Genomic DNA, 26,899 nt, shown 5'->3' on the forward strand with positions numbered 1-26,899 from the left:
CACCCTCGCGCCTGTTGGGAGTAAGCGCTGTGCGTCAGGAGCATTACTATGGCGCTTCAATCACATTGTGGGAGACCCCCCCCCTCCTACATTTGCATAATTTATGGGGCCTTGATGAGTCTTACGCACCATTTGCAAGCAAGCTTTGAGGGCTGGCGGTATTTTGGGGCTGCACTGGGTGACATAGAGTGCGTCGGCTGTATGCTAGGCCTCAGGCCTCTGTGCCTGATTATATAGGGGCTGGTGCACTTCAGCATTATGGACTCCTAACTGTGTAGGTTCATACATCAGGAATGGCCATTTGGAGAAGGAAACAGAGCAGGGGAATCACCCAGGAGACAAGGGGGAGGGGGAGGGGAGAAAATTCCCCGTGTACGTTGAGAAGAACACCTCTCCTTGGATCTTACGGAGTGATTTTAAATATTCTACATTACAGTGTGACCTTTCACCTGAACTATTACATCTCGGGGGATGGAAGGAACCTTAATGTTTGCAACATGTAGGGCAGCACTGCAGGACAATACCAAATATAATAATTCTAAATAAAATCAGGAAAGTAACAACATTTCTTAGTATCTCTGTGGAATATATAATATATGAGGAGAAGGGGCTTTTTTTACTTTGTAATTCTTGAGTGATACAGTTGTGATATTGGATAAATGTCTATAAAAGTACTTTAGTTTCTTATCTCCTCCAGCTGCCTCAAAGCAGTACAGTGACTGTTGTTATGTCGGCAAATGTGGCAGCCATTTTGCCTCACAAACAGGAATGAGACGAAAGACCAGTCAAAGTTGGTCTAGACAGGAATGTTGGCCAAGGACAATTTGCTGCTTTTCTTTGAACAGTGTCATGGGAATCTCTAATATTTACCTGGACATCTAGCAGGGCCGAAGTTTAAAGGTCTGCATTTCTAACATCACTGCACAGATGTCACCCTAGATTATGTGTCTGAAGTGGGGCTCGAACCAAGAAACTCCTGGGCCACAGGCAAGAGTGCTACCTACAGAGCCAAGCTGACAGCACCCAACTTCTGTCATCAGCCCCAAGGCAGTATAAAGATTCCAATCTACTTTCTGCCGTGTCTCACCTGTAACAGCTTCTCGTCATCCAGCTCAGTGAAGACTGTTCCATCGATTTGATTGGGTTTCAGTGCCACCCAATTCAAGATTGGCATTCGGAACTTGGTTTTGATTGGCTGCTTCACCTTAAGCGCTGCAGGAACACGAATAAAATGAATTGAGTCATGTAGAAGCAACCAATGGTCAATCAGATGCCACAGTGCATTAGGAACACAATTCTGTTAATACTGGGAGTGAAAAGTTATTTTCGGCATTATCTTTTGCTAAAGCTGTAGGTACGTAGACGATAATTGATGAGAAAGGCTAAAAAGTCACCACAGGAATAAGTGCTGGCATCGTAATTCAGAAGTGTAGATGTCATGAGGCCTACCTCACTCATCCAACAGACTATCACCTCCATTTTCATTTCAGATTCTGCTTAGACAACTATTTTTTGTAGAAATGTTATTTTGATGAGATTAGTTTTCATAGCTGGGTGAAGGCTGTTATTGGTAAGCAACCTGTGTGGTCGCTATTGTTTCTCAGCAGTATTTATGTGTAAGAGGCTGGGGAAGGCTTGGGGCCTAGATACTTTTTTGTTGGAGCAGCGATTGAGGACGTACTTCGCTTTTTAAACAGGTTGCAATCTCATGGAGTGTTTAAACTCTGAGCAGTGTTGTCAGATGAACTTCTCAACCTGAACTGATTTTTTAATAAATTTACTTATACGTCTAATGGAGAAAAGACAAAGGCCCTAAAATTCCTGGGCCTGGAAAGCACAGCAGCAACGCAAACAGGGTGGGCGGCCTATCAGGTTCCCATAAAGGCCCCATAAAGTTCAGGCCCTATGAGTAAAAGCTGGCCTGATTTAAAGAGCCTTCCTTATGACACAATAAAGCAGTGTAATTGGCTTCAGGCCTTGTTATACTTGGGTGGACTGCCAGTGAAAGTGAGAATCAGGAGTCTAGAAGTTACTGTTGGTTTAATTAGCCGATGAACGCTCAGTGTGTTTGTGCAACATTCCCCTGCTTGTTATTTTAGTGGACGCGTTCACCCATTTAAAGTAAATAGATTAATACCGGCATTACAATGGCGGACAGAGGAGCATCATGTGACTTTAGGGCTGCTTTCCTGCTTGGGCACTCCTGGTGAGGAGTGGTGCCCGCAGGAAGAGCTGGTCGGGAAATCGTGGGCCCGCGGTGCAGGATTTTCCGTCCATTAAGTTAAATATTAACCCATTAAAATATCACGAGTAGTGAGTTGTAGGCTAATAGTTCCACAGTTACGAACAGGGAACAACTGGGTTGAAATTGTGTTGAGTGCTACTGGTAAGGATGCATTAACAGGCTTGTTTGAAATCCCCTTTAACTGCCAGCTTCACAAAGGCACAAACCCCTTTGCACTAAAAGCAATAAGCAAAGGAATTTCATAGCAACACATTAATGTTTCTGTTGCTAATGTCACACAGCAGGATTTCAGTCCATACAGGTTAGCTTAAAATGGTGATCCTGCAGGAGCTAACGGGTGAAATACCTCAGTGTTAAGTTCCCAGAGGTGCCTATTTCTGCGTCAACACCTTTCCACCATATCTGTGCTCCTAAAGTTAGTTACTTTTCAAACTCTTAGGTGTAGCTTCTGTGTAAAGTGGAGTAAATTCTCTGTACATAATCGTAATAAGCAACGCAACGTGATTGCATTTTTAGTGTTGTTTAAAAAGCGATTATTCCTGTCAGCTCTGGGCACCGCGAAGATTGGACTTTCTCTCCCCTTCATAATTCTATCACAGACACCAATGACAAACAGGCACGTCAAAACCACTAGTCATTTCACTAGCGGCAGCTTGAGAGAGAATTTTGGCAGCAATTGGTAAGCATCGTTCAGTGCCACTGTGTAACGGGGTGTTTAAGCACTGTGCACTGTTGTCAGGTGAGCTCCAGCCGTCATGACCTGGCTCCATTTATAATCAAACCTTGATACCACAGCACAAGTCAGTGAACTGAATGGTTCTTCGCCATGTAAGGTGCAAGATCATTTCATGCCACCTTGACGCCACCAAATAAACTCTCTGCCATTTCCTCTTGATGGATTTTTAAAGCTGCCAGTTGGGCGTGAGGAGAGCGACTCTCAAGCTGAGACCTGCGGCCTACTGTTTTACCGTGCAGCATGGTGCTTGAGCTAACATAGACCTGTTAGTGGCCCGATGGGGATGGCAGATAGCATTTCTGTATTGCTTTCAGCAACAGCTGTCGGCACCCACAGCAACTCAGGTCCAGAGAACCACCAGAGGAATGGAGTTTATATCGGTTGTGCTGAAGATCACCCCCAGGGCTGGGAGTACCATGGGGGAACAAAACCGCCACGGTAAAAACACCATTACATCGAAAGCTGGAATGCCGGGTGAGACACCATGTGCAATAAGAGCAAAATGTTGTGAGTAGTAAGTGAATAGTATTCACACTGAGACTTCTGCAGGTGTGACAGACACTACAAGCACAGCAAACCAGAACACCAAGAGACTGAACACTCACACCATGCGCCCGAAAGATTCACCCCAGTAAAACACACATACACAGTCATGCTGGGTTAACTCTGGAACACATGCAACTACCTAAAGCAATCATAAAAACCCAACTGGCGCTACACTACGATACCTGTGCTTTCAGTCCCTCACTGAATGTCGTAGTAACACAAGATTCACCAGCGCACTGAGTGTCCGTGGACGACTGGCTGAATGGGGGGGGGGTGGGAGGTCGGCGATCGGGAGGGTGGAGGCTGAAGGCTTCCTTGAGGGGCCGGAAGGAGCACTCCTTCTTTTCCTGGCCTACAAGGAGTGCTGGAAAAGGCACTTACCTTCTTGAGCCGGCAACCCCCGCCTCCCTTTCACTGCCGGGTTTCCCGACCCCTGGGAAAGCCACGCAGCAGCAGTCAATTTTAAATCGGGCTCCCAACTGTACTATGGGATGGCAGGACACTCAGATCTCATGATATCCACTGCCCGTAGTAGGGGGGCTTACTGTCGAGGCCAATATGTAGGAGGGATGGCAAAAATATCATACAAAAAATGTAAAAACTCAGTTAGCCCTGATTAAAATTTTCATCAATAATAATTGATATTAAAATCATAGATTATTACAAGTTGTATTAGAATGGCCAGGGTAGAAATTAGAATTAATTACAATTAACACAGTATCTGAAAAGGAATGGGGAATGATTTTAAACTGCGTTCTCTACACTGATGGGAGGTCACTTTGACTTTGGGCAATATTGGATCGGTCGCCCATTATACATCATTCCCAATTTTAATTTTCGTTTAATTTAAATATTTAAATCAAGATCCTGTGACATCACTAGGACCCCGATACCATTTTAGGATTGGACTGGGCGGAGCCTTCGCTGGGCTATCTCCGCCCAACATCAGCTGGCAGTCCAGCTGAAGGAGTGCCCAAAAGTACGTACCTCTTTGTTTTTATGGGGCCAGGGGGAGCAGGAGTGGTGGGGGGGGGGCTCGATTTCCACCCACAGCCTGCCGGCCCTCAAAATGGACCCAGCTTCTCCAGGACTATCAGGAGGCCGGCTGCCCGAAGTCCACATGGGGGAGGGGAATCTAACTCCTCAAGTCCGCCCAAAATCCCAGGAACTTTCATGTAATCCTCAACTTATTTCTTTCACAAGTCAACTGGGGTCACGTGAGCAGGGAGACCTTGTGAGGAACTCTCCAGCGTGGACACTGGATTAAATGGGCACACTCCATTCTTCCTGTGAATTGGTAGGGTGGTGTTATGGTACTAGACTGGCAACATATTAAAGGGTCCTGAAAGGCTACTGGAAAGGGGCAGTAACAATAAATGATGTTTGGGCACTGCGTTGTATGAGATAAAGGAATTTAAATCTCCAAAGATCTTTAGAAATCACAGCCAAATATTGTCAGAAATACTCATTATCTGCAATTGATTGTCTGATTATTGTAACCAAGGATTGAGGCCGTGTAGTTAGATTTGATCAATCAGAGGGGAACTTTTTGTTTTCAGGTGGTGTTGGCAAGGCCACACTTATTGCCTTGAGTCTTAAGGTCAAATTGCACCATTAGCAAGTTGTGAAATTGAACCCAACTGGTTCAGGGAAGGAAACCCACTGTCCTTACTCGGTCTTGCCCACACCTGAGTCCAACCCTACACTGGGCGGTTGACTCGTAATTCATTCGAACGTGGCCTAGCAAGCCACTGCACTGTACAAACAATTGCTGAAAAGGCAGCCCATTGTCACCTACTCGGGATAACTCAGGATGGGAGACAGAACCCTGATTAAAATGAGCAGGGGCCATTTTAACTAGTTCAGTGTCCCCCGATTCCACAATACAACCGTGTGCTCCTACACTATAACCATTGATAACTGCATCAGTGCATAGCCCCTTGAAGAATCTTTGCACCGTTACATGACTGCTTGTGAAATTGGTAAGAATGCACAATGCAGGAACTAGGCTTATCCGTCATAACATCTTAGCCTGACGACAAAAATAAACAAAAACAAAGCACCATCGCTTGTCATTCAATACACTAGCACATGTGATCAGTATTCTGCCGAGGCGAACATCAGCAGTGATCTCATGACCCTTACCTGCGGTGACCTTTGTTGCTGCATTGAAGAATGCACCTGGTATTCCTGGAGGGGGTGGTGGTGGGGGTGCTCCTGGAGGGGGTGGGACGAGACTATTTGGACCAAGTGGGGGAGGAGGTGGAGGAGGAGGGGGGATACAAGCACCTGGGGGTCCAGGGGGTGGGGGTGGAGGTGGAGGTATACCTGCTGGTGGAGCAGTCCCAGTATCTGCTCCGAAGGGAAGTGGCGGAGGGGGTGGTGGGACAGTGATACTCTCTGCTGATGAGGGCAGTGGTGGAGGTGGAGGGGGATCTGCTCTGGGGCCGGTAACTTCAGTAACATCTCTAGGGGCAGTTGGTCCAGGAGGAACATCTGTCAGAAAAAGCAGAAATACAAAGTTAAGGTTTCAGCCTTAAATATCTTCCAATCTGCAATGCAGTTTACTAGGGGCTTACCAGCTGAGCTTTTCCTGCCTCCCTGGCATTTCAGATGGAGACAAAGGGCTCGATTTTACAATGGTGGCAGGTTGGCAGCAGGGGGGTGAAGGTGCGCATGGTAAACCCGCATGAACAAAACTTACCGTTTCCAACGTGATCGCATGTTGATTGCTGATGATTAATGTCTTCTCCGGGTTTCACGCCTGGCAACTAGCCTGATTGACAGGAGCTGCAACGCGAGGGAGGTGGGGGGAGAGGAAGAGAGAGAGCCAGACTGGGTTGGGGGGGGGGCAGGGAGCGCGAGGGTCAGATCGGGGGGGGTGGTGTGGTGGGGAGAGAGGGTAAGGTTGGGGGGGGGGGGGGCAAGAGAGGGTAAGATCGGGGGGGGGGAAAAGAGAGGGTAAGATCGGGGGGGGGGAAAAGAGAGGGTAAGATCGGGGGGGGAAGAGAGGGTAAGATCGGGGAGGGAGGAGAGGGTAAGATCGGGGAGGGAGGAGAGGGTAAGATCGGGGGGGGGGGAAAGAGAGGGTAAGATCGGGGGGGGGAAGAGAGGGTAAGATCGGGGGGGAAAGGAGGGTAAGTTCGGGGAGGGAGGAGAGGGTAAGATCGGGGAGGGAAAGAGAGGGTAAGATCGGGGGGGGGGAAAGAGAGGGTAAGATCGGGGAGGGAAAGAGAGGGTAAGATCGGGGGGGGGGAAAGAGAGGGTAAGATCGGGGAGGGAAAGAGAGGGTAAGATCGGGGAGGGAGGAGAGGGTAAGATCGGGGAGGGAAAGAGAGGGTAAGATCGGGGGGGGGAAGAGAGGGTAAGATCGGGGGGGGGGGAAAGAGAGGGTAAGATCGGGGGGGGAAAGGAGGGTAAGATCGGGGGGGGAAGAGAGGGTAAGATCGGGGAGGGAGGAGAGGGTAAGATCGGGGGGGGAAGAGAGGGTAAGATCGGGGGGGGAAGAGAGGGTAAGATCGGGGGGGGGGAAGAGAGGGTAAGATCGGGGGGGGGGAAGAGAGGGTAAGATCGGGGGGGGGGGGGGAAGAGGGTAAGATCAGGGGGGAAAGAGAGGGTACGATCGGGGGGGAAGAGAGGGTAAGATCGGGGGGGGAAGAGAGGGTAAGATCGGGGGGGGAAGAGAGGGTAAGATCGGGGGGGAAGAGAGGGTAAGATCGGGGGGGGAAGAGAGGGTAAGATCGGGGGGGGAAGAGAGGGTAAGATCGGGGGGGGAAGAGAGGGTAAGATCGGGGGGGAAGAGAGGGTAAGATCGGGGGGGGAAGAGACGGTAAGATCGGGGGGGGGAAGAGAGGGTAAGATCGGGGGGGGAAGAGAGGGTAAGATCGGGGGGGGGAAGAGAGGGTAAGATCGGGGGGGGGGAAGAGAGGGTAAGATCGGGGGGGGGAAGAGAGGGCAAGATGGGGGGGTAAAGAGAGGGTAAGATCAGGGGGGTAAAGAGGGTAAGGAGGGGGGAGGAGAGGGTAAGATCGGGGGGAAGAGAGGGTAAGATCGGGGGGGAAGAGAGGGTAAGATCAGGGGGGAAGAGAGGGTAAGATCAGGGGGGAAGAGAGGGTAAGATCAGGGGGGAAGAGAGGGTAAGATCGGGGGGGAAAAAGAGAGGGTAAGATCGGGGGGGAAAAAGAGAAGGTAAGATCGGGGGGGAAAAAGAGAGGGTAAGATCGGGGGGGAAAAAGAGAGGTTAAGATCAGGGGGGAAGAGAGGGTAAGATCGGGGGGGGGAAAGAGAGGGTAAGATCGGGGGGGGGGAAAGAGAGGGTAAGATCGGGGGGGGGGAAAGAGAGGGTAAGATCGGGGGGGGGGAAAGAGAGGGTAAGATCGGGGGGGGGAAAGAGAGGGTAAGATTGGGGGGGGGAAAGAGAGGGTAAGATCGGGGGGGAAGAGAGGGTAAGATGGGGGGGTAAAGAGGGTAAGGAGGGGGGTAAAGAGGGTAAGATGGGGGGTAAAGAGGGTAAGATGGGGGGTAAAGAGGGTAAGATGGGGGTAAAGAGGGTAAGATGGGGGTAAAGGGGGTAAGGAGGGGGGAAGAGAGGATAAGGAGGGGGAAGAGAGGGTAAGGAGGGGGAAGAGAGGGTAAGATCGGAGGGAAGAGAGGGTAAGATCGGGGGCGGGGGGGGAAGAGAGGGTAAGAGCGGGGGGGAAGAGAGGGTAAGATCAGGGGGGAAAAAGAGAGGTTAAGATCAGGGGGGAAAAAGAGAGGTTAAGATCAGGGGGGAAGAGAGGGTAAGATCGGGGGGGGGGAAGAGAGGGTAAGATCGGGGGGGGAAAGAGAGGGTAAGATGGGGGTAAAGAGGGTAAGGAGGGGGGAAGAGAGGTAAGATGGGGGGTAAAGAGAGTAAGGAGGGGGGAAGAGAGGGTAAGATGGGGGTAAAGAGGGTAAGGAGGGGGGAAGAGAGGTAAGATGGGGGGTAAAGAGGGTAAGATCGGGGGGGAAGAGAGGGTAAGATGGGGGTAAAGAGGGTAAGGAGGGGGGAAGAGAGGTAAGGAGGGGGGAAGAGAGGTAAGATGGGGGGTAAAGAGAGTAAGGAGGGGGGAAGAGAGGGTAAGATCGGAGGGAAGAGAGGGTAAGATCGGGGGGGGGAAGAGAGGGTAAGATCAGGGGGGAAAGAGAGGGTACGATCGGGGGGGAAGAGAGGGTAAGATCGGGGGGGAAAGAGAGGGTAAGATCGGGGGGGAAAGAGAGGGTAAGATCGGGGGGGAAAGAGAGGGTAAGATCGGGGGGGGAAAGAGAGGGTAAGATGGGGGTAAAGAGGGTAAGGAGGGGGGAAGAGAGGTAAGATGGGGGGTAAAGAGAGTAAGGAGGGGGGAAGAGAGGGTAAGATCGGAGGGAAGAGAGGGTAAGATCGGGGGGGGGAAGAGAGGGTAAGATCAGGGGGGAAAGAGAGGGTACGATCGGGGGGGAAGAGAGGGTAAGATCGGGGGGGAAAGAGAGGGTAAGATCGGGGGGGAAAGAGAGGGTAAGATCGGGGGGGAAAGAGAGGGTAAGATCGGGGGGGAAAGAGAGGGTAAGGAGGGGGGGAAGAGAGGGTAAGATCGGGGGGGGGGAAGAGAGGGTAAGATCGGGGGGAAAGAGAGGGTAAGATCGGGGGAAAGAGAGGGTAAGATCGGGGGGAAAGAGAGGGTAAGATCGGGGGGAAAGAGAGGGTAAGATCGGGGGGAAAGAGAGGGTAAGATCGGGGGGAAAGAGAGGGTAAGATCGGGGGGAAAGAGAGGGTAAGATCGGGGGGAAAGAGAGGGTAAGATCGGGGGGAAAGAGAGGGTAAGATCAGGGGGAAAGAGAGGGTAAGATCGGGGGGGAAGAGAGGATAAGATCGGGGGGAAGAGAGGGTAAGGAGGGGGGGAAGAGAGGGTAAGATCGGGGGGGATGAGAGGGTAAGATCGGGGGGGAAGAGAGGGTAAGATCGGGAAGGGAGGAGAGGGTCAGATCGGGGAGAGAGGAGAGGGTAAGATCGGGGGGGATGAGAGGGTAAGATTGGGGAGGGAGGAGAGGCTAAGATCAGGGTGGGCGAAGAGGGGGACATTGGAGTGGGAGACATCGGACATCGGAGCAGGGTGCAAAGGTAGGTTCATTTAGTGTTATCACTACCGTCTATGGTTTTTTATTTAATTTATTTAGTTTCTTGTTCCCTAATCCGGCCCTTCACATCTGGTTTCAAGCCATCCAGGTAAGTTATAATTCTTTCTAATCACTTAATCTGTCACGGGTAAAGTGCCTTAAGTATCTCAATGAGGTACATTTGGCTCTTTAACTGTCGTCCCGCCAGCTTTAATTGCCGGCTGGACTTCAGTTTACGGGTTGCCCGCGCGCACACAGGTGGGTCCCTGGGAAACTCGGAAGTCGGCGGGTTGGAGCTAGCTTCCGAACCCGAATGGGGTTTCCGTGATTTTTGGGGCCCCCAAAATTGCCTCCTAAAATCACCCCCAAAGTCTTTGGAGCAGACTTCTGCAACACCATCAGCGTACTGCCAGAAAAAGCATCAGGCGGCATAGGCAAGATGCCCTTTTCTCATCTTTTACATACTCTTATTTCTTTCATGCTTCAAATGACAAATCCTAACAATACTAAATCCTTTTTTTAAAATTGAGCTTCAGGAATACGGGAAGAACTGGTTAATATTTTGAAGAGTTCCACAAACACAGAAGCTGCATCTGTGCAGTAAAGGGCCTTAGATTGTCTTCGCGATAGGCAATAAATCAAGGAAGCAGGAGTCTTAGAAATGCAGACCATTTAGCCTAACATTGGTGATAGATGGAACCAAGTATTTTATGTGAGGTTCTCGATGTTTATCTAAAGGTCGGAGCCTTTATTTAAAAATTTTTTTTTGGTCAGCTGGGTGTCTAAACGAATGGAAACCCATCACCGTGTTTAAGGATCTCTAAACCTAGTTACTGAGAAATCAGCAGAGGTAAAGTTCCTTTTGAGTTGATATGGAGTGCTGTTCTCTCCCCATAGGGGCACAGCCCACTTGGGTAAAGACCAGGGCCAGTTTTCAGGGTTATCCATTTAACCCCCCCTTATCTTCAAAATGACATTGATTGGAGAGGGTTCAGAGAACAGCAACGAGTTCATTCAGAGACACCAGAAAAAATATCTTCCAATCTCATCTTATTTGAGGCTCATTCGCTTTATACTCATCCTCTCGTTCTGCACTCCAAACTAAATAATCTGCACCAATGTTATCCATTCCTGTCAGTCTTCTAAAAAAAAACCTGCCTCATGACCCCTCTGAACCTCCTTTTCTCCAACGAGAGCGAGTTCAGTTCTGCGAGTCCCTTCTCACAAACATCATTGGAGGGAAAATGATTCTGGAAGGATGAGACTAGGCCGAAGGGCCTTCTTCTCCTGAACATATCTGAAGTGTTTAAATCTCAGCCTCCGAGGGATTGTGCTCTGGAGACAGCGCAGGGCTTCGTGGGAAGATTTAGGTTCATACCTCTGCTGGGTTGGTGCGTGGGCATTGGTGACGTAGTTACGACCGCCTGTTTCACTACGACAGGAATGATCTGTATGTCGAGGTCTCCGTTGCCCCCACGCTGGATTTTAATCAGCCCTTGCTGTTCCAGTTGGGAGAGTTTCTGCTCCAATGACGTTTGCTGTCGGATCACTTTGTCCCGGTCTGTGATCTGTGCCTGGAGAGACTGCAGCTTTGCTGCAGATTCACTGAAAGTCTCCTGTCAGGTAGAAAACCTCATTGTAAAAGCCAAGTTCACCTCCTGTCCACGAACTTCAAACCATAACAAGACTCACACTTTAAAAACAGCACCAAGACTGTCGAAAATCCCACTGGGGAAAGTATCCAGATCATTTTTAAAACCTAAAACGAGAATGTTACAATCTGAAATTCACTGCCTGAAAGGGTGGTGGAAGCAGATTCAATAGTAACTTTCAAAAGGGAGTGGATATATACGTGAAATGGAAAAATCTGCAGGGGAGTGGGACTAATCGGATAGTTCTTTCAAAGAGCTGGCACAGGCACAATGGGCCGAATGGCCTCCTCCTGTGCTGAACGATTCTATGAAGAGTGCCTTCTGGCTCAATTGGTAAATGCCCCATGCAGCGTGTTACCAAACCAAACAGGCCAGAAGGTCCCAGGTTCAAATCATAGTCTGTGCTGAGTTACCTGATCTCAGATAAGGAAGCTGTTGGCACTACATTTGCCCTCGACGTTCTGCTCTGTTTTTAACCTGTCACCTGGCCCTGATTTGCGATTCCTGTGGTAGCAGCAGATGCAGCTCTGCACATTGCTGAGCCTTGCTGTGAAATACCCTGAGTATCGAAGATTAAGGGGTGATCTAATTGAGGTGTTGAAGATGATTGAAGGAGTTGATAGGGTAGATACAGAGAAACTATTTCCTCTGGTGGGGGGAGTCCACAACAAGGGGGCATAACCTTAAAATTAGAACTAGTCCATTCAGGGGTGATGTCAGGAAGCACTTCTTCACATAAAAGGTAGTGGAAATCTGGAACTCTCTCCCTCAAAAAGCTGTTGAGGCCAGGGTTCAATTGAAAATTTCAAACCCGAGATTGATAGATTATTGTTATAAGAACATAAGAAATAGGAGCAGGAGTAGGCCAATCGGCCCTTCGAGCCTGCTCCGCCATTTAATAAGATCATGGCTGATCTGATCCTAACCTCAAATCTAAATTCATGTCCAATTTCCTGCCCGCTCCCCGTAACCCCGAATTCCCTTTACTTCTAGAAAACTGTCTATTTCTGTTTTAAATTTATTTAATGATGTGGCTTCCACAGCTTCCTGGGGCAGCAAATTCCACAGACCTACTACCCTCTGAGTGAAGAAGTTTCCCCTCATCTCAGTTTTGAAGGAGCAGCCCCTTATTCTAAGATTATGCCCCCTAGTTCTAGTTTCACCCATCCTTGGGAACATCTTTACCGCATCCACCCGATCAAGCCCCTTCACAATCTTATATGTTTCAATAAGATCGCCTCTCATTCTTCTGAACTCCAATGAGTAGAGTCCCAATCTACTCAACCTCTCCTCATATGTCCACCCCCTCATCCCCGGGATCAACCGAGTGAACCTTCTTTGTACTGCCTCGAGAGCAAGTATGTCTTTTCTTAAGTATGGACACCAAAACTGTATGCAGTATTCCAGGTACCTTATATAACTGCAGCAATACCTCCCTGTTATTATATTCTATCCCCCTAGCAATAAACGCCAACATTCCGTTGGCCTTCTTGATCACCTGCTGCACCTGCATACTAACTTTTTGATTTTCTTGCACTAGGACCCCCAGATCCCTTTATACTGCAGTACTTTCCAGTTTTTCGCCATCAAGATAATAACTTGCTCTCTGGTTTTTCCTGCCAAAGTGCATAACCTCACATTTTCCAATATTGTATTGCATCTGCCAAATCTCCGCCCACTCACCCAGCCTGTCTATATCCCCCTGCAGGTTTTTTATGTCCTCCTCACTCTCTACTTTCCCTCCCATCTTTGTATCATCAGCAAACTTTGATATGTTACACTCGGTCCCCTCCTCCAAATCGTTAATATAGATTGTAAAGAGTTGGGGACCCAGCACTGACCCCTGCGGAACACCACTGGCTACTGGTTGCCAGTCCGAGAATGAACCATTTATCCCAACTCTCTGCTTCCTGTTAGATAACCAATCCTCCACCCATGCCAGAATATTACCCCCAATCCAGTGATTCTTTATCTTGAGCAATAATCTTTTATGAGGCACCTTGTCAAATGCCTTCTGGAAGTCTAAATACTCTACGTCCACTGGTTCCCCTTTATCCACCCTGTACGTTATGTCCTCAAAGAACTCAAGCAAATTTGTCAGACATGACTTCCCCTTCGTAAAGCCATGCTGACTTTGTCCTATTAAATTATGTTTATCCAAATGTTCTGCTACTGTCTCCTTAATAATAGACTCCAAAATTTTACCCACCACAGATGTTACACTAACTGGTCTATAATTTCCAGCCTTCTGCCTACTACCCTTTTTAAATAAGGGTGTTACATTAACAGTTTTCCAATCTGCCGGGACCTTTGCCGAGTCCAGAGAATTTTGGAAAATTATTACCAAAGCATCCACAATCCCCACTGCCACTTCCCTCAAGACCCTAGGATGTAAGCCATCAGGTCCAGGGGATTTATCCGCCTTGAGTCCCATTAATTTACTAAGTACCAATTCCTTAGTGATTTTAATCGTATTTAGCTCCTCCCCCCCTAGAGCCCCCTGTTTGTCCAGTGTTGAGATATTCTTAGTGTCCTCTACCGTAAAGACTGAAACAAAATATTTGTTCAGCATTTTTGCCATCTCCATGTTTCCCACCATTAATTTCCCGGTCTCATCCTCTAAGGGACTTACGTTTGCCTTAGCCACCCTTTTTCTTTTTATATAACTATAGAAACTCTTGCTATCTGTTTTTATATTTTTTGCTAATTTATTTTCATAATCTATCTTCCCTTTCTTAATCAATCCTTTAGTTACTTTTTGCTGTCTTTTGAAGACTTCCCAATCTTCTATCCTCCCACTAAGTTTGGCTATCATATATGTCCTTGTTTTTAGTCGGATACTATCCTTAATTTCTTTACTTAGCCATGGATGGCTGTCATTTCTTTTGCACCCTTTTTTCCTCAGTGGAATATATTTGGTTTGAAAGTTGTAAAATAACTCCTTAAATGAACACCACTGCTCATGTACCGTCTTACCCTTTAATCTATTTTCCCAGTCCACTTTAATCAATTCCGCTCTCATACCATCATAGTCTCCTTTATTCAAGCTCAGTACGCTTGTTTGAGAACCAACATTCTCACCCCCGTTATGCAAGAGTATTGAGGGTTACAGAACCAAGGAGGGTAGATGGGGTTTAGATACAGATCAGTCATGATCTAATTGAATGGTGGAACAGGCTCGAGGGGCTGAATGGCCTACTCCTGTTCCTATGTTCCTAAATCACAGCTTTGGACCTGTGCTCTGTTCCGTTTCTGCCGACCCACCTCCCTTCTTCCCAACCCTGACTGCAGGCCCTGGCCTCTTGCATATTTTCCCAGTCATTGGGCCTGGCTTTCTACTAGCTTCCAAGGCCTCAGCTCCAGCCTTTCGCCTTGGAGTGAGCGACAGGCCGCCGACCCTGCCCTCACTGAACGAAAGGTGACGGCCATACTCACTGCCGTATGGGCTCGCCCCACTCTAACGCTGCAGCGATACTGTCAGCAGTACACAAGCACACTCACCTTAAGGCATTCCACCTCTTTATGGGACTGTATCAACTGTTTCTCCAGCTCTGCAATTTTCATCATGGAGTCATTCTCAGCCTCCTGGAGTTTTTCTGTCAGCTGAACAAAGCAAAGCACACGAGATGGAAATCAAATACAAGCACACAAGATAGAAATCAAAGTCCCGATTGCCAGAATTGTTTGGATTTCATTTGACGATTTCATACCCCTCAGTCCTCCACCTGCCTCATCCCCACTCCATGGGATTCTAGGCAGGGAAGCAGGAGACCACAATTCCTCTACACCTGACCTGGAATGCACTGCCTGAAAGGGTGGTGGAAGCAGGTTCAATAGTAATTTTCAAAAGGGAATTGGGTATATACTTGAAAAGGAAAAATTTGCAGGGCTGTGGGGAAAGGGCAGGGGAGTGGGACTAATTGGATCGCACATTTAAAGAGCCGGCACAGGCACGATGGGCCGAATGGCCTCCTTCTGTCTTTATGATTCTACGATTGATCCCACTCTCCTCCCATCATCAAACCAGGTTAGGAACTTCATTACACCACGGTCCTCCAGCTTGGAAAAAGATACAACTGGTTTGCAAATGATTCAATGAGCTGCCAACCCACCCAAGCCATAGGGCCTGAAATTCATCAGGGATTCCATTACTCCGACACGAGACTGCCAGAACCTCCGGGGTAAATACCAGGTCTCCGCTGTTTCCTCAGTGCCTTCTAAGAGGTGGGACTTCCGAACATCCCTTACAAGACAAATGACAAGTAGGAGTTTAGGGACTCCTTTGGTTGGAAGCTCCCCACTCCTGATCCTCAGTCAGGACCTGGCGTTTGTGTCGGGGCCTGTACGCTGAGTGAGTGGAGGTGTACCATCCTCCACAAGGCCAACTGGGTTGGTAGGACTATTGCTGGGGATGAACAGGCATCAAGGCCGGAGTTTCCATTTGCATGGGGCAAGCGGGCACCTGAGATGCACCTGTGATAGCACTTACCACCTGCCTGCCCCATGTTAATCGGGTTCCCTCCCACTGGCCTCGTAAACTCAGGCAGGGTGAGCGCTAGAGGGCACAGTCAGGGGCGATCGCAGTGCAACCACGGGATTGGAACTCAAGGGAGTTCAGGGTTATAGACTCACCCACCATTGTGTTGCAGTGGAAGCAGAAGCTGAACAGGAAACTTGCTCCTGTATGCAGCCCTCTGAACCTGGGCAGCGAGTTAGCAAATCACAGGCTCCTGTACACCCGCTGCAGTGTCTTCCTCCAACAGCGAAGGTCGGTACGTAGTGAGAGGATTCCTCACGCCGTCCTTCGAAGCCGAGGAACATGAGTCAGAATTCCCTGACACCACCCAGCTTAGAGTGAAAGAATGGGCCGTGCTCTCCCATTCAATCCTGCAGCTGAGGGAGTGGGAGAAGAGAACATTAACTCCTCTGTACCACCTTCTAGATAGAGGGTCAACGATTGCTCTCCACAAGTAAGATAAATGGAGTCACCGTTCTCCGTGGTATATCAACAACGAGTTGCATTTATTTTGTGCCTTTAATGTAATAAAACATCCCAAGGCGCTTCACAGGAGCGTTATCATGGACAACATGTATTTTCATTTTGAAATTTACACCTTCAGCACACGTTCAATGTGAAACAAATATCTTGACTGCTAGAGGGCCTTTTTGACACCCCTTCGCATTGCAGAAAATAGAAACAGATCTGTGACTGGACCAGATTCATCCCATTTATACCATGGAGCTGATTCAACAGCATCAGAACAACTCATACACATGCCATTCATCAGAAGTTGTGTTGTTAACTTGTCCGTTCTGGCCGCAGACCTGCCCGATGGTGAGGAAAGGTCTGTCCAGGCCGACAAAGACCAAAGGGCATCACTGGCTTTCATGGGCGGACAGACAGAATCAAAATGGTGGAATGGACCCCAAAAACCATTGGTAGCGGACCATTTTTGTCCCGATGGTAGTCTCCCTCTGGACATACCCTGTGAGGAGAGTTTCTATGGCTCTGGGAAGCATATACAAGTCTCATTGTTTAGGCCCTGGAGGTGCAGCATGAATAGCGCCCTCCCACCCCACCCACCCCCCCAGACAGAACATCCCGTACCTGTGTTACTTGTTCCTGTAGCTCTTCTACATGTTCTAACACCGCATTCTTGGTCTCTGCATCCTCCAACAAAGCTCCGACATCAAACACATTATCCAGGTAGGCCTGGATCTGCACCTGCAGCCTCTCACTTTCTGATGACTTTAGTTTCTGCAAATTATGCAACAAGTTATTTTACTGGATCTGCCACCACGAACAGCAAACAAAAGGGTAGATATTAGAGTTGGTGCTGTTCTCACACATACGCTCTACGTGCTTGTACCTAGTTCCCTTCTATGCTATTTTAACCTGTGGGAATGCCTGCGCTAAAACAGCACAGAGAGGAATTTTGCACAAGCAAGCAGTTAGGAAGGCGAATGGTATGTTGGCCTTCATTGCAAGAGGATTTGAGTACCGGAGCAAGGATGTCTTACTGCAGTTATACAGGGCTTGGTGAGACCACATCTGGAGTATTGTGCGCAGTTTTGCTCTCCTTATCTGAGGAAGGATGTCCTTGCCATGGAGGGAGTGCAACAAAGGTTTACCAGACTGATTCCTGGGATGGCAGGACTGACGTATGAGGAGAGATTGGGTCGACTAGGCCTACATTCACTAAAGTTCAGAAGAATGAGAGGTGATCTCATCGAAACATATAAAATTCTAACAGGACTAGACAGATAGATGCAGGGAGGATGTTCCCGATGGCTGGGGAGTCCAGAACCAGGGGTCACAGTCTCAGGATACGGGGTATGCCATTTAGAACCGAGATGAGGAGAAATTTCTTCACTCAGAGGGTGGTAAACTTGTGGAATTCTCTACCAGAGAAGGCAGTGGAGGCCAAGTCATTAAATATATTCAAGAAGGAGATAGATATATTTCTTAATGCTAAAGGGATCAAGGGATATGGGGAAAAAGCAGGAACAGGACACTGAGTTAGATGATCAGCCATGATCATTTTGAATGGCAGAGCAGGCCCAAAGGGCTGAATGGCCTATTTTCTATGTTTCTATGGATGAGAACAGTGCCAGCCGTAATTTCTTCCCTATGGAGCAGAAGGACAATGGGAATTCTGGGCTATAAAGCTCTATTGGAATCACAGAGCTGTGAGCTACAAAGGGATGATACTTAGATGGAAGTTTCATATTTAACTATCTTCTTACATTATCAGGACTGGCATCAAAGTACTAAAAAATAGGTTCAAGAGGCAATTAGGTGTGTTTTTGGAGAAAACGGGAACAAGGGACATTGTCTGGGGTTAGATGGGGATCAGGTTAATCAAAAAGGAACAGACTTGTTATGCTGAAATAGCTGGTTCCTGTTCAAAAAATAACACACAAGAATTTTTAAGGTCAGCTGGGAGTCGAGATTCAGTGATGTTTATCCAGTGGGGACAGGCAGTATTGGTGGCTGTGCAATCCCTATTTCTCTTGTGAACTAGGGAAGTTACATTTGTCATTAACAGGTGGGAGAGGGTTTCACTGTAATGTTTCTGACTTTCAGCCATCATTTCGTGCTTACTTACCTTAAGATACTCATCCAGTCCCAACATGGTGAACTCAAACTGCAGATGGACCCGGAAATTCATGTCCTCAACAGAATGCACCACAATGTTAATGAACTGCATACAGGCAACCTACGGAGAGAGAGAGGGAAGGGGAGTCACTGTACTGGGATTATAATCCATACAGGCAACCTACAGAGAGAGAGAAGGAAGGGGAGTCACTGTACTGGGATTATAATCCATACAGGCAATCTATGGAGAGAGAGAGAGGGAAGGGGAGTTACTGTACTGGGATTATAATCCATACAGGCAATCTATGGAGAGAGAGAGAGAGAGAGGGAAGGGGAGTTACTGTACTGGGATTATAATCCATACAGGCAATCTATGGAGAGAGAGAGAGAGGGAAGGGGAGTTACTGTACTGGGATTATAATCCATACAGGCAATCTATGGAGAGAGAGAGAGAGGGAAGGGGAGTCACTGTACTGGGATTATAATCCATACAGGCAATCTATGGAGAGAGGGAGTGAGACAGGGAGTCAATATACTGGGATTATAATCCATACAGGCAACCTACGAAGAGAGAGAGGGAAGGGGGAGTCACTGTAGTGAGATTATAACTCCCATCAAGATGGTGCTGATGAGAGGCCACTGCAACAAAAGCATTTTCGGCAAGCAAGCCAATAAAGATAAAGGCCACGGTTACTCTTCCAAGGCTGTCATATTTAAATCAGGACTCGAGGTAACGCCTACAATGTCACAGGCTGTGCATACTGTACCACGTAGCCAGTTCACAATTCAGCCATGAACTGAAGCAATAAGGGATGGATATTGTGGTCCCCAATGCTGGGATGTCTATTCCTCGGGGTGATGTGTGCGCCTGTGCCCCAGTGAGTTGACCTCACATGATAACGTGAGGCCGGCTCATTGAACTGTTGTTGTTGGTGCAAAGGGCCCGTGAAAGGCCGCTGACTGCCTGTAAAATGCCACCAATTTGTTTGGTTAAAAACACCCCGAGAGCACAAGGACTCTGTTTGGAAAATCTGGCCGGTGGAGGCCGAGCAGTTGAAGGGACATGAAGCCTGGACGGCCCTATTGCTTGGAGGGGGCCATCCAGGAGGAAAGTTCAAATCAAAACAGGCTGGTCGGGTGTTCCAGTTACATTATGGGGCTTCGGCCTCATTTCACTAAATGTCATATGGCCTCAAGTGAATCTTGAGCGGGGTCAGTGCGCAGGCCCCTGGTGTGCTAGGGGCTCCCCAACCGCACAGCACTGCTCTGGGCACATCAGGCACAAAGAAGGCCTCAATGTTTGATAATACAGGCCCTTGGAATGCGGGCCGTTACAAGTCACCGAAGAGCCCTCTCCTACGACAAATTTACGAAGAGTTTATACAGACGCTGCATCTCGTACTGTGGCTGATAAGATCCCAGCCCAATCTCTCATACCATGAAGTCGATATTGCTGTCCTCGTTTCTGAAATATTCCATCAGTTTTTCAAACCGCACCTTCTCCCCGCAGACCTGAAGAACACAGCGAGAGTCAGCACATTCTTTTCTTTATTGCAATTGCCCTCTCGTTAAACACAAAGTCATACAATCATACCTTGTTGGCATGGTATACAGTTGCCTCGGTTACATAGATAGAGGGGAGATGAGGAGAACATTTTTTACGCAGTGAATTGTTACGACCTGGAATGCGCTGCCTGAAAGGGTGGTGGAAGCAGATTCAATAGGAACTTTCAAAGGGGAAACTGGACGGATACTTAAAAAGGAAAAAAATGTGCAGGGCCATGGGGAAAAGAGCAGGGGGGTGGGACTAATTGGATAACTCTTTCAAAGAGCCGGCACAGGCACAATGGGCCGAATGGCCTCCTTCCATGCTGTATGATTCTATAGCTTTGAATGAGTAATAGCCATGTGGCCATTGAGCTGGCTCCTGCCACAATCCATGGATGGCTGTCTCCTCCCCCCCACCCCGAGGTCTCTATAAGAACTTGATGAGATTGTATTTGTATTTATATAGGGCCTTATCACATTCTCAGGATGTTCCAAAGTGCTTTGTATCCAATGAATTATTTTTCAATTGTAGTATCTATTGGTTATATAGGTAAACATGGCAACCAATTTGCGCACAGCAATATCCCACAAACAGCATACTCTCTACCTAACTCCAACCAGATCTACTGATATCTCGAATACCCCTCAATACACTTGCATTTTAAAAAATTCATTCTCAGGATACGGGCATCGCTGGCAAGGCAGGCATTTATTGCCCATCCCCCAGAGAGGGAAACATCAGAGACCAAGTCCTCTCATGTCATTCTCACCCAGCTCCACGTGGCTGGTTACAGTGAGAGGCCTAGTGACCCATCACCTCCTCACCCTGGCATTCAGGGATGGCGCACAAACCGCAGGGAGCTAAAATAATTTGGGCAAAGGAGGAAAAAAATACAAAGAAAATGTTAAATAAATGAAACTGCTAATCCAGCCAGTTGTGGGTATAGTGCGAGTCAGTGTGTGTTTAAGTGAGGGGTTCAACTCTTGAACTTAAAGCGTACAGAAGGTATTTTGGCTCTGTGGGTTCATGAGCACCTGCATCACTGCAGAACAGAAACTGAGAGCATCGCTTAAAGCAGAAGTGAAAAGGCCTGTTGTGAGCTGGCAGTGGAAGAGTCCAACACACAGAAGCACCAAATGGCCCTTCCTTCGTCTCCAATTGCCCTCTCTTGGTGGTTGAAACTACACTGAGCTCCGTTAGAGAAAAACATGTTAATGCTCCACAAGAAATTCTTCTGTCTCCTATTGTAACAAAACCCTGTTTAAAATAAATGGAAGGCTTTCGTTAACAGGATATACTAGAGAAACTGGGACTCTTCATTAGAACAAAGAAGATTAAGAGGAGATCTGATAGAGGGGTTCAAAGTTATGAAGGATTTTGCTGAGGTAAATTGGGAAAAAACTATTTCCACTGGTCGTTGAGTTAATAAATTTATGGTTGTCACCAAAAGAAAGGGAGTGGGAAGAGGTTAAGAGAAATTTATTGATGCAGAGGGTTGTTAGGACATGGAGTGCCTGACCAGAAGCAGTGATGGAGCGGAATCCATAGGCCAGCAATTTCCTCGGAACTGCTCCCGTCTCACCATCATAACCTCACCGGATTTATGCACCTAGAGTGTAGTGTCCACGACACCTCCGGCGAAGTTACAGCAGAAGAGCGGGAGCAGCTCCGAGGAAATCCCCGGCCATAATGCCTTTTAAAAAGGCGGTGGATAAATATTTGATAAAGAAAAATGCAAAAATGCAAAAAGGCCATGGGGAAAAGGCAGGGCAATGGGACTAATTGGATCGCTCTGTCAGTGAACTGGCACAGGCCCTTTGGCTCCTCTGTTAGATAGTCACAGAATGGTATTGATATCGACCATCCATCACTGCCCACCCTCAGGGTACACCTGAGATGGGGAGGGGGGTGGGGAGAGAGGAGGAAGAAATGTTAAAGAGATAACTAACACCTGGATTTCGTAGTGGCAGGCTTCGAGATTTAGCTTAAGGTTTTCAGTACCTCATTTTTAATGATTCCCCCTCCCACCTCTAGCTCACAATATTCTCCCCTCTTCTTTGGAAAGTGCCGATTCAGGTAATATTTTCTCTTTTTTGTACCCTGTCAACGATTGGAGTACCAGCTCCAATGACGGCAATAAATGTGAAAGCGTCCATGTATCGGGAGGTTTAACCAGGGCGAGCTGAAACAATGACTGAGGTGATGAAGTGGATGGCATTCACACACCTTCAGGCTCATTATGCCTCTCGACACCATTATTTACAGCAGTTAGTCCATTTTCAACACGTCCCGTTCCTACACCTTTCACAGTACAGTGCGTGGAAAAGAGCTGCCCACAACGTACTGGAAGCTGCCCCAATATCAGCAAGCCCTGAGGTCCAGGTGGAAAACAGTTTCTACACACAACTGTCAGTAGAGGGAGCTGTTGCCCATTGTTAATAAATATCAGTGTCCTCGTATAGAAATTGCTGACTGGCCACAGGTGTTGCCACGGTGACACATGCACTAATTTTAGTAGAAAACACCTTACAGGTATATTTACTCAACAAACATCTCCCACCATTCAGTGACCGAGGAAGTAAAGCGCTCACAATGATCAAAAAAACACTAACAAACATTGCTTTTCATCTTACCATTTTACCAACAAATGCACAAAGGTTAAAGTTCACTTGCATACACCGAATGAGTAACGAGATCGCATGCCCAACGACAGTGTCTATTGCTCATTTTTTATTTACTAATCAGAAATGCAATTTGCTACATCTGGATTCCCAATCTGCTTTCTGGAGATCTGGGGAATCAGCTGACCATAAGGGTTTGGGTGTCCCACCTTCCGCTGCTGCTTCTCCTACAGCTTCGGGAGATCCCGATTGAAACCAGGTGGTTTTAGAGATGCCATGTACCTCTTGAGAGCTCGCACTCTGTAACGAGCATACGTGCATTACAAAACGGGTGGGGCAAAATATGTAAGTGGGCAGGTTAATGGTGGATGAAATTGAATGTGGACAAGTTATGAAGTGCTGCAGGAAGGAAGGTAGTCCATGAATGGGGTTGGACGAATGAAACTTAGGATAAAGTTGAAAAAGATTGACACATGACATTCAACATGTCCAATCACCGTGGAGCAGTAAACCAAGTTGAATACTGAACTAGGACCAATACAGAGTACAAGTTGGAAGAAGTTATGACCACGTTGTACAAGGCTCTGGTCAGTGCACTGTGAGTATTGTGTCCAGTTCTGGACAGAGAGACACCATAGAGACATTCAAGTGCCACAGATGGTTCAGAATAGAGTCGTGAGACTGATGTCCCGTGTGGAAAGAGTGGAAAAATTGAGGCTTTTGAGCTGTGAAAGGAGGCAGCTGAGAGGTGATGTGATTGAGGTATATCAGAGAGTAAACACTGTAGAAAAGGTGAATCAGAACCTCAAACTAAACTGTAAGAATAGGACATGGGGTCACAGGTTCAAACTGCGGAAAAGAAAAATTCAGGACTGATGTCAGGGAGTTCCTCACACAAAGAGTGATCAACACATGGAATGGATTTCTGGCTTGAGCAGTGCAGGCAAAAACCCAGGAATCATTTAGGAAAAAGATGGAAGGCATGATGGAGGGAAGGACTGAAGGGTTTTTCTGGATGGATGAACTAAGATAGGTTAAGTGGCCTTCCTCAATGGTGTCTATCTTGTCATTGATGGAGAACGGCCAATATCACAGCATAAAACACACCAGGAAAATGGCAGGTGCTTTAATTTGGGCTAAAACTCACTAGATTTACTGAGTGAGACAATACGCTGAAACAGATTCTTTACGTTCACAATTCCCTGAGTAAGCTGCTGTGTAACTGTGCTATATTATCAATCACAGGAACAGAAGAGATAAACCCATCAATCTCTCCCAGAACGCCCGAGTCATCACAAACAGCAACATCTTTTATGACTTGTATTGTTTTAATGTGCTTGTTAAAAAGAGAGGTGATACTGGTTTGGAACGAGTCCTATTTCAATCTATAGTCATGTCAGCCTCAAGCACTTCCAGCTCAGTCATCAGGTACAACTCCCCCTATATTGCTGCAATAATGACCCCCCTTACAGAATACTCTTATCTGCTGTCGACCAGCGTTCTTGTTTAACAATTAATTTTTTTTTAATGTAGAAAACTAAATGTGAACAGCCAAGGCTCACAGTGCAGGGTACGGCCAAGGGAGAAGTTGAGGCCAATCAGGAAATAATGATTAGGTAATGCTAAGTTTCAAACTGGCAGGGAGGAGCATGGATAACAATCAAGAGTGGCAATGCTATCTGTTTATTTTTCCTTCTGTGGGGACTCTAAAGACAATTATATTATCCCTACCCACCAGACCCGATTGAGAGTTGAAGCAGGGGCCCTGCTGATCTGTCTGGCTCAGTGCCATGTTGCATGGTGCCTTTACACGTTGAGCCACTGGGCGAACTCCTTTAAATTCTAATTTGGGTTTGCGCTGCTATAATTGTTTACAGGGGCACAGACACAGCGAAGCACTGCGTTATCCGGCCTGCAGCTTTCCGAAACTGAAGAATCCCAGCTATCAATACAGATTAGATGGTTCAGTACACCGGGCCGTTACATCTTAAAAAATATTGAACCGTCTGTTTGTGATGGTTTCCCTGTGGTTCATGAGAATGCAACATACAAGTTGAGCATTGAATACCAAACCTCCTCCACAGACAGTGAGTCAGCAGCTTTCAGACATGGCTGCTCCTCGCTCTCATTATCAGCCTCACATCTCACCTGCGCTGTAGGACGGGCAGTGCTGAATAATGCAGCAGCTCTCCACACTGCCTCCTCACTCACATCAGCTGTAACCGGTGTTTAGAGAGGATTTTCTGTGCTGGGGCCTCGAATGTTGGAGATTGCTGGAACTTTCTATGCTCAGCCTTCGCTCTTTTTGCTCCAGTTTGAATGAAGTGGATTTTTTTTCCAATGGAGACAGAAAGTGCTCGATCCCTTGCACTGTTCCATTTACCATTTCACATTCTTTTCATTCCTCTCCTCCTTTCTCTACATTCTGCCATTCCCACTGTGACCCTACTCTCAACTATTTCCTCTTCTCATCTTGTTCCCTTCCTCTTCCTCCTTTAGTGTGTATACAGATGCTGAAAAATGTTAACACTTTTAATACATAGCCAGCCCAGAATGGGGCAATAACAGCAGCATGGGAAACAATGAGGTGGGGGATGGAATGGAATGCAGATGTTATTCCAGTTTCAGTATAAGAAACTATGAAGCTATTTATCCAGCGGTATAAATGGGGCAGTTCCACTGAAACCGCCCCCTTGGTCAAATGTTGAACCAAGACTAAAACACCCACTCGCTAATAAACCCTAGGGTATCAGCGTCTGTGTCAAGAGGTCGTGGGTTCAAACCCCACTTCAGGATCTCGATGGTGTAATCTAGGCTGACCCTCCAGTGCGGTACTGAGGGAGTGCTGCATTGTGGGAGGTGCCATTCCTTCAGACAAGGTGTTAAAACCGAGGTCTCATCCCCCTGTTCAGGTAGATTTTAAAGATACCACGGCACTATCAAAAGGCAGGCATGGAGTTCTCCCAGTGTCCTGGCCAAAAATGCTACCTCAATGGATGCCACCAAAAACAAATTGACCGGTCTTTTATCTAATTTTCTATTTGTGGAATCTTGCTGTGCACAGATCGACTGCAACATATGTGATAATGGAGACTATTTGACACCATGGCACATGGAGCATGTGTGATTTTCTTTACTAAAGTAAAACCACAGCCTCAGTGAGTGATACATTGCAAGGCATCAGGCTGCCTTAGAATTTTTTAGTTAATTCATTCTCAGGGTGTGGGCATTGCTGGCAAGGCTGAAGTTTATTGCCCATCCACAGTTTCCCTAAGGTTTGATACAAATGAGTAACTTGCCAGGCCATTTCAGAGGGCAGATAAGAATCAACCACAGTGTGGGACTGGGGTCACATAAAGGACAGCAGGTTTCTTTCCCTAAAGGACATTAGTGAAGCAGTTGGGTTTTTAATGACATTTTAACAGCTTCATGGTAACTTTTACTGCTACCAGCTTTTTAATTCCAGATTTTAAATTCTCAAACTGCCATGGTGGGATTGTGAACTCACATTCTCTGGCCAGGCCTCAGGATACTGGTCCAGCAACATAGCCACTACACTGCCATACCCCCCACGAGTGTGAGTCCCACACCAGTCCTTGAGCACCTAATCTGAGCTAATACTCCAGCACAGTAATGAGGGAATATGTTATTCAGATAAAAAATTAAACCATGGCTCCATCTGTCTGCTCAGGCGGACATTAAAAATCTCATGGACTATTCAAGGAAGACCACGGTTCTTCTGATGTCCAGGCCAGCATTGCCCCTCAGCCAATACCAACAAAGAACTGACGAACTAGCCATTGAGTTTTTTTTGTGGGGAAATTGCTGTGCACAAAATGGCTGCTGGGTTAACCTACATAACAATAGTCACTGCACGTCAAACTAATTTATGGATACAAAATGCTTTGAGGCGTTTCGGTGCAATCAGCCGCCACATAAATGAAAGTGTCTTTACAGAAAGTGGCAGCTCTAAAATGCGGCATTGTTAAAGTAAAGTCATTCAATCAAGATAGTCCGTTTAGTTTCATCTGGGAAATACAGGTTGTACATGGAAATAGCTGCAGCTCTGATCTCCACAGAGGTTTGTATTTTTACAAACTGCCAGCTGTTGGTTTATTTGACAAATGGCATTTCTGACACGCTCCGTTATGAGGCTGCACCGAGGTCACGACCCCACCCCCACACATTCTCCTGATCATAGGGTGAAAACTCACGCACTGTATCAGGGCTGGGAAGATGAGGTACAGTATCGGAGGCAGCCAGGCTGCAGAATTCCCACCTGTTGAACAGTGACTAATTTTAATGTAACTGGACCATCGACAAATGTCAAGTGTTGG

General features: G+C 47.3%; 1 protein-coding gene across 3 annotated transcripts in view; it reads right to left on the reverse strand.

The window, feature by feature from the left end:
* Positions 1–26,899, reverse strand: part of fmnl1a (formin-like 1a) — a 198,385-nt gene that overhangs the window by 25,211 nt on the left and 146,275 nt on the right. For all 3 annotated transcript variants that reach the window (XM_067969082.1, XM_067969083.1, XM_067969084.1), the window contains 7 exons: positions 19,830–19,904; positions 18,403–18,513; positions 16,902–17,051; positions 14,795–14,896; positions 11,020–11,257; positions 5,673–6,023; positions 1,088–1,212 (listed from right to left, as the gene is read on the reverse strand). In XM_067969082.1, coding sequence (XP_067825183.1) covers positions 1,088–1,212; positions 5,673–6,023; positions 11,020–11,257; positions 14,795–14,896; positions 16,902–17,051; positions 18,403–18,513; positions 19,830–19,904 — 1,152 coding nt within the window. The remainder of the gene's footprint in view (positions 1–1,087; positions 1,213–5,672; positions 6,024–11,019; positions 11,258–14,794; positions 14,897–16,901; positions 17,052–18,402; positions 18,514–19,829; positions 19,905–26,899) is intronic.

This window comes from Heptranchias perlo, chromosome 30 (assembly GCF_035084215.1).
Source record: "Heptranchias perlo isolate sHepPer1 chromosome 30, sHepPer1.hap1, whole genome shotgun sequence".
Taxonomy (NCBI): Eukaryota; Metazoa; Chordata; class Chondrichthyes; order Hexanchiformes; family Hexanchidae; genus Heptranchias; species Heptranchias perlo.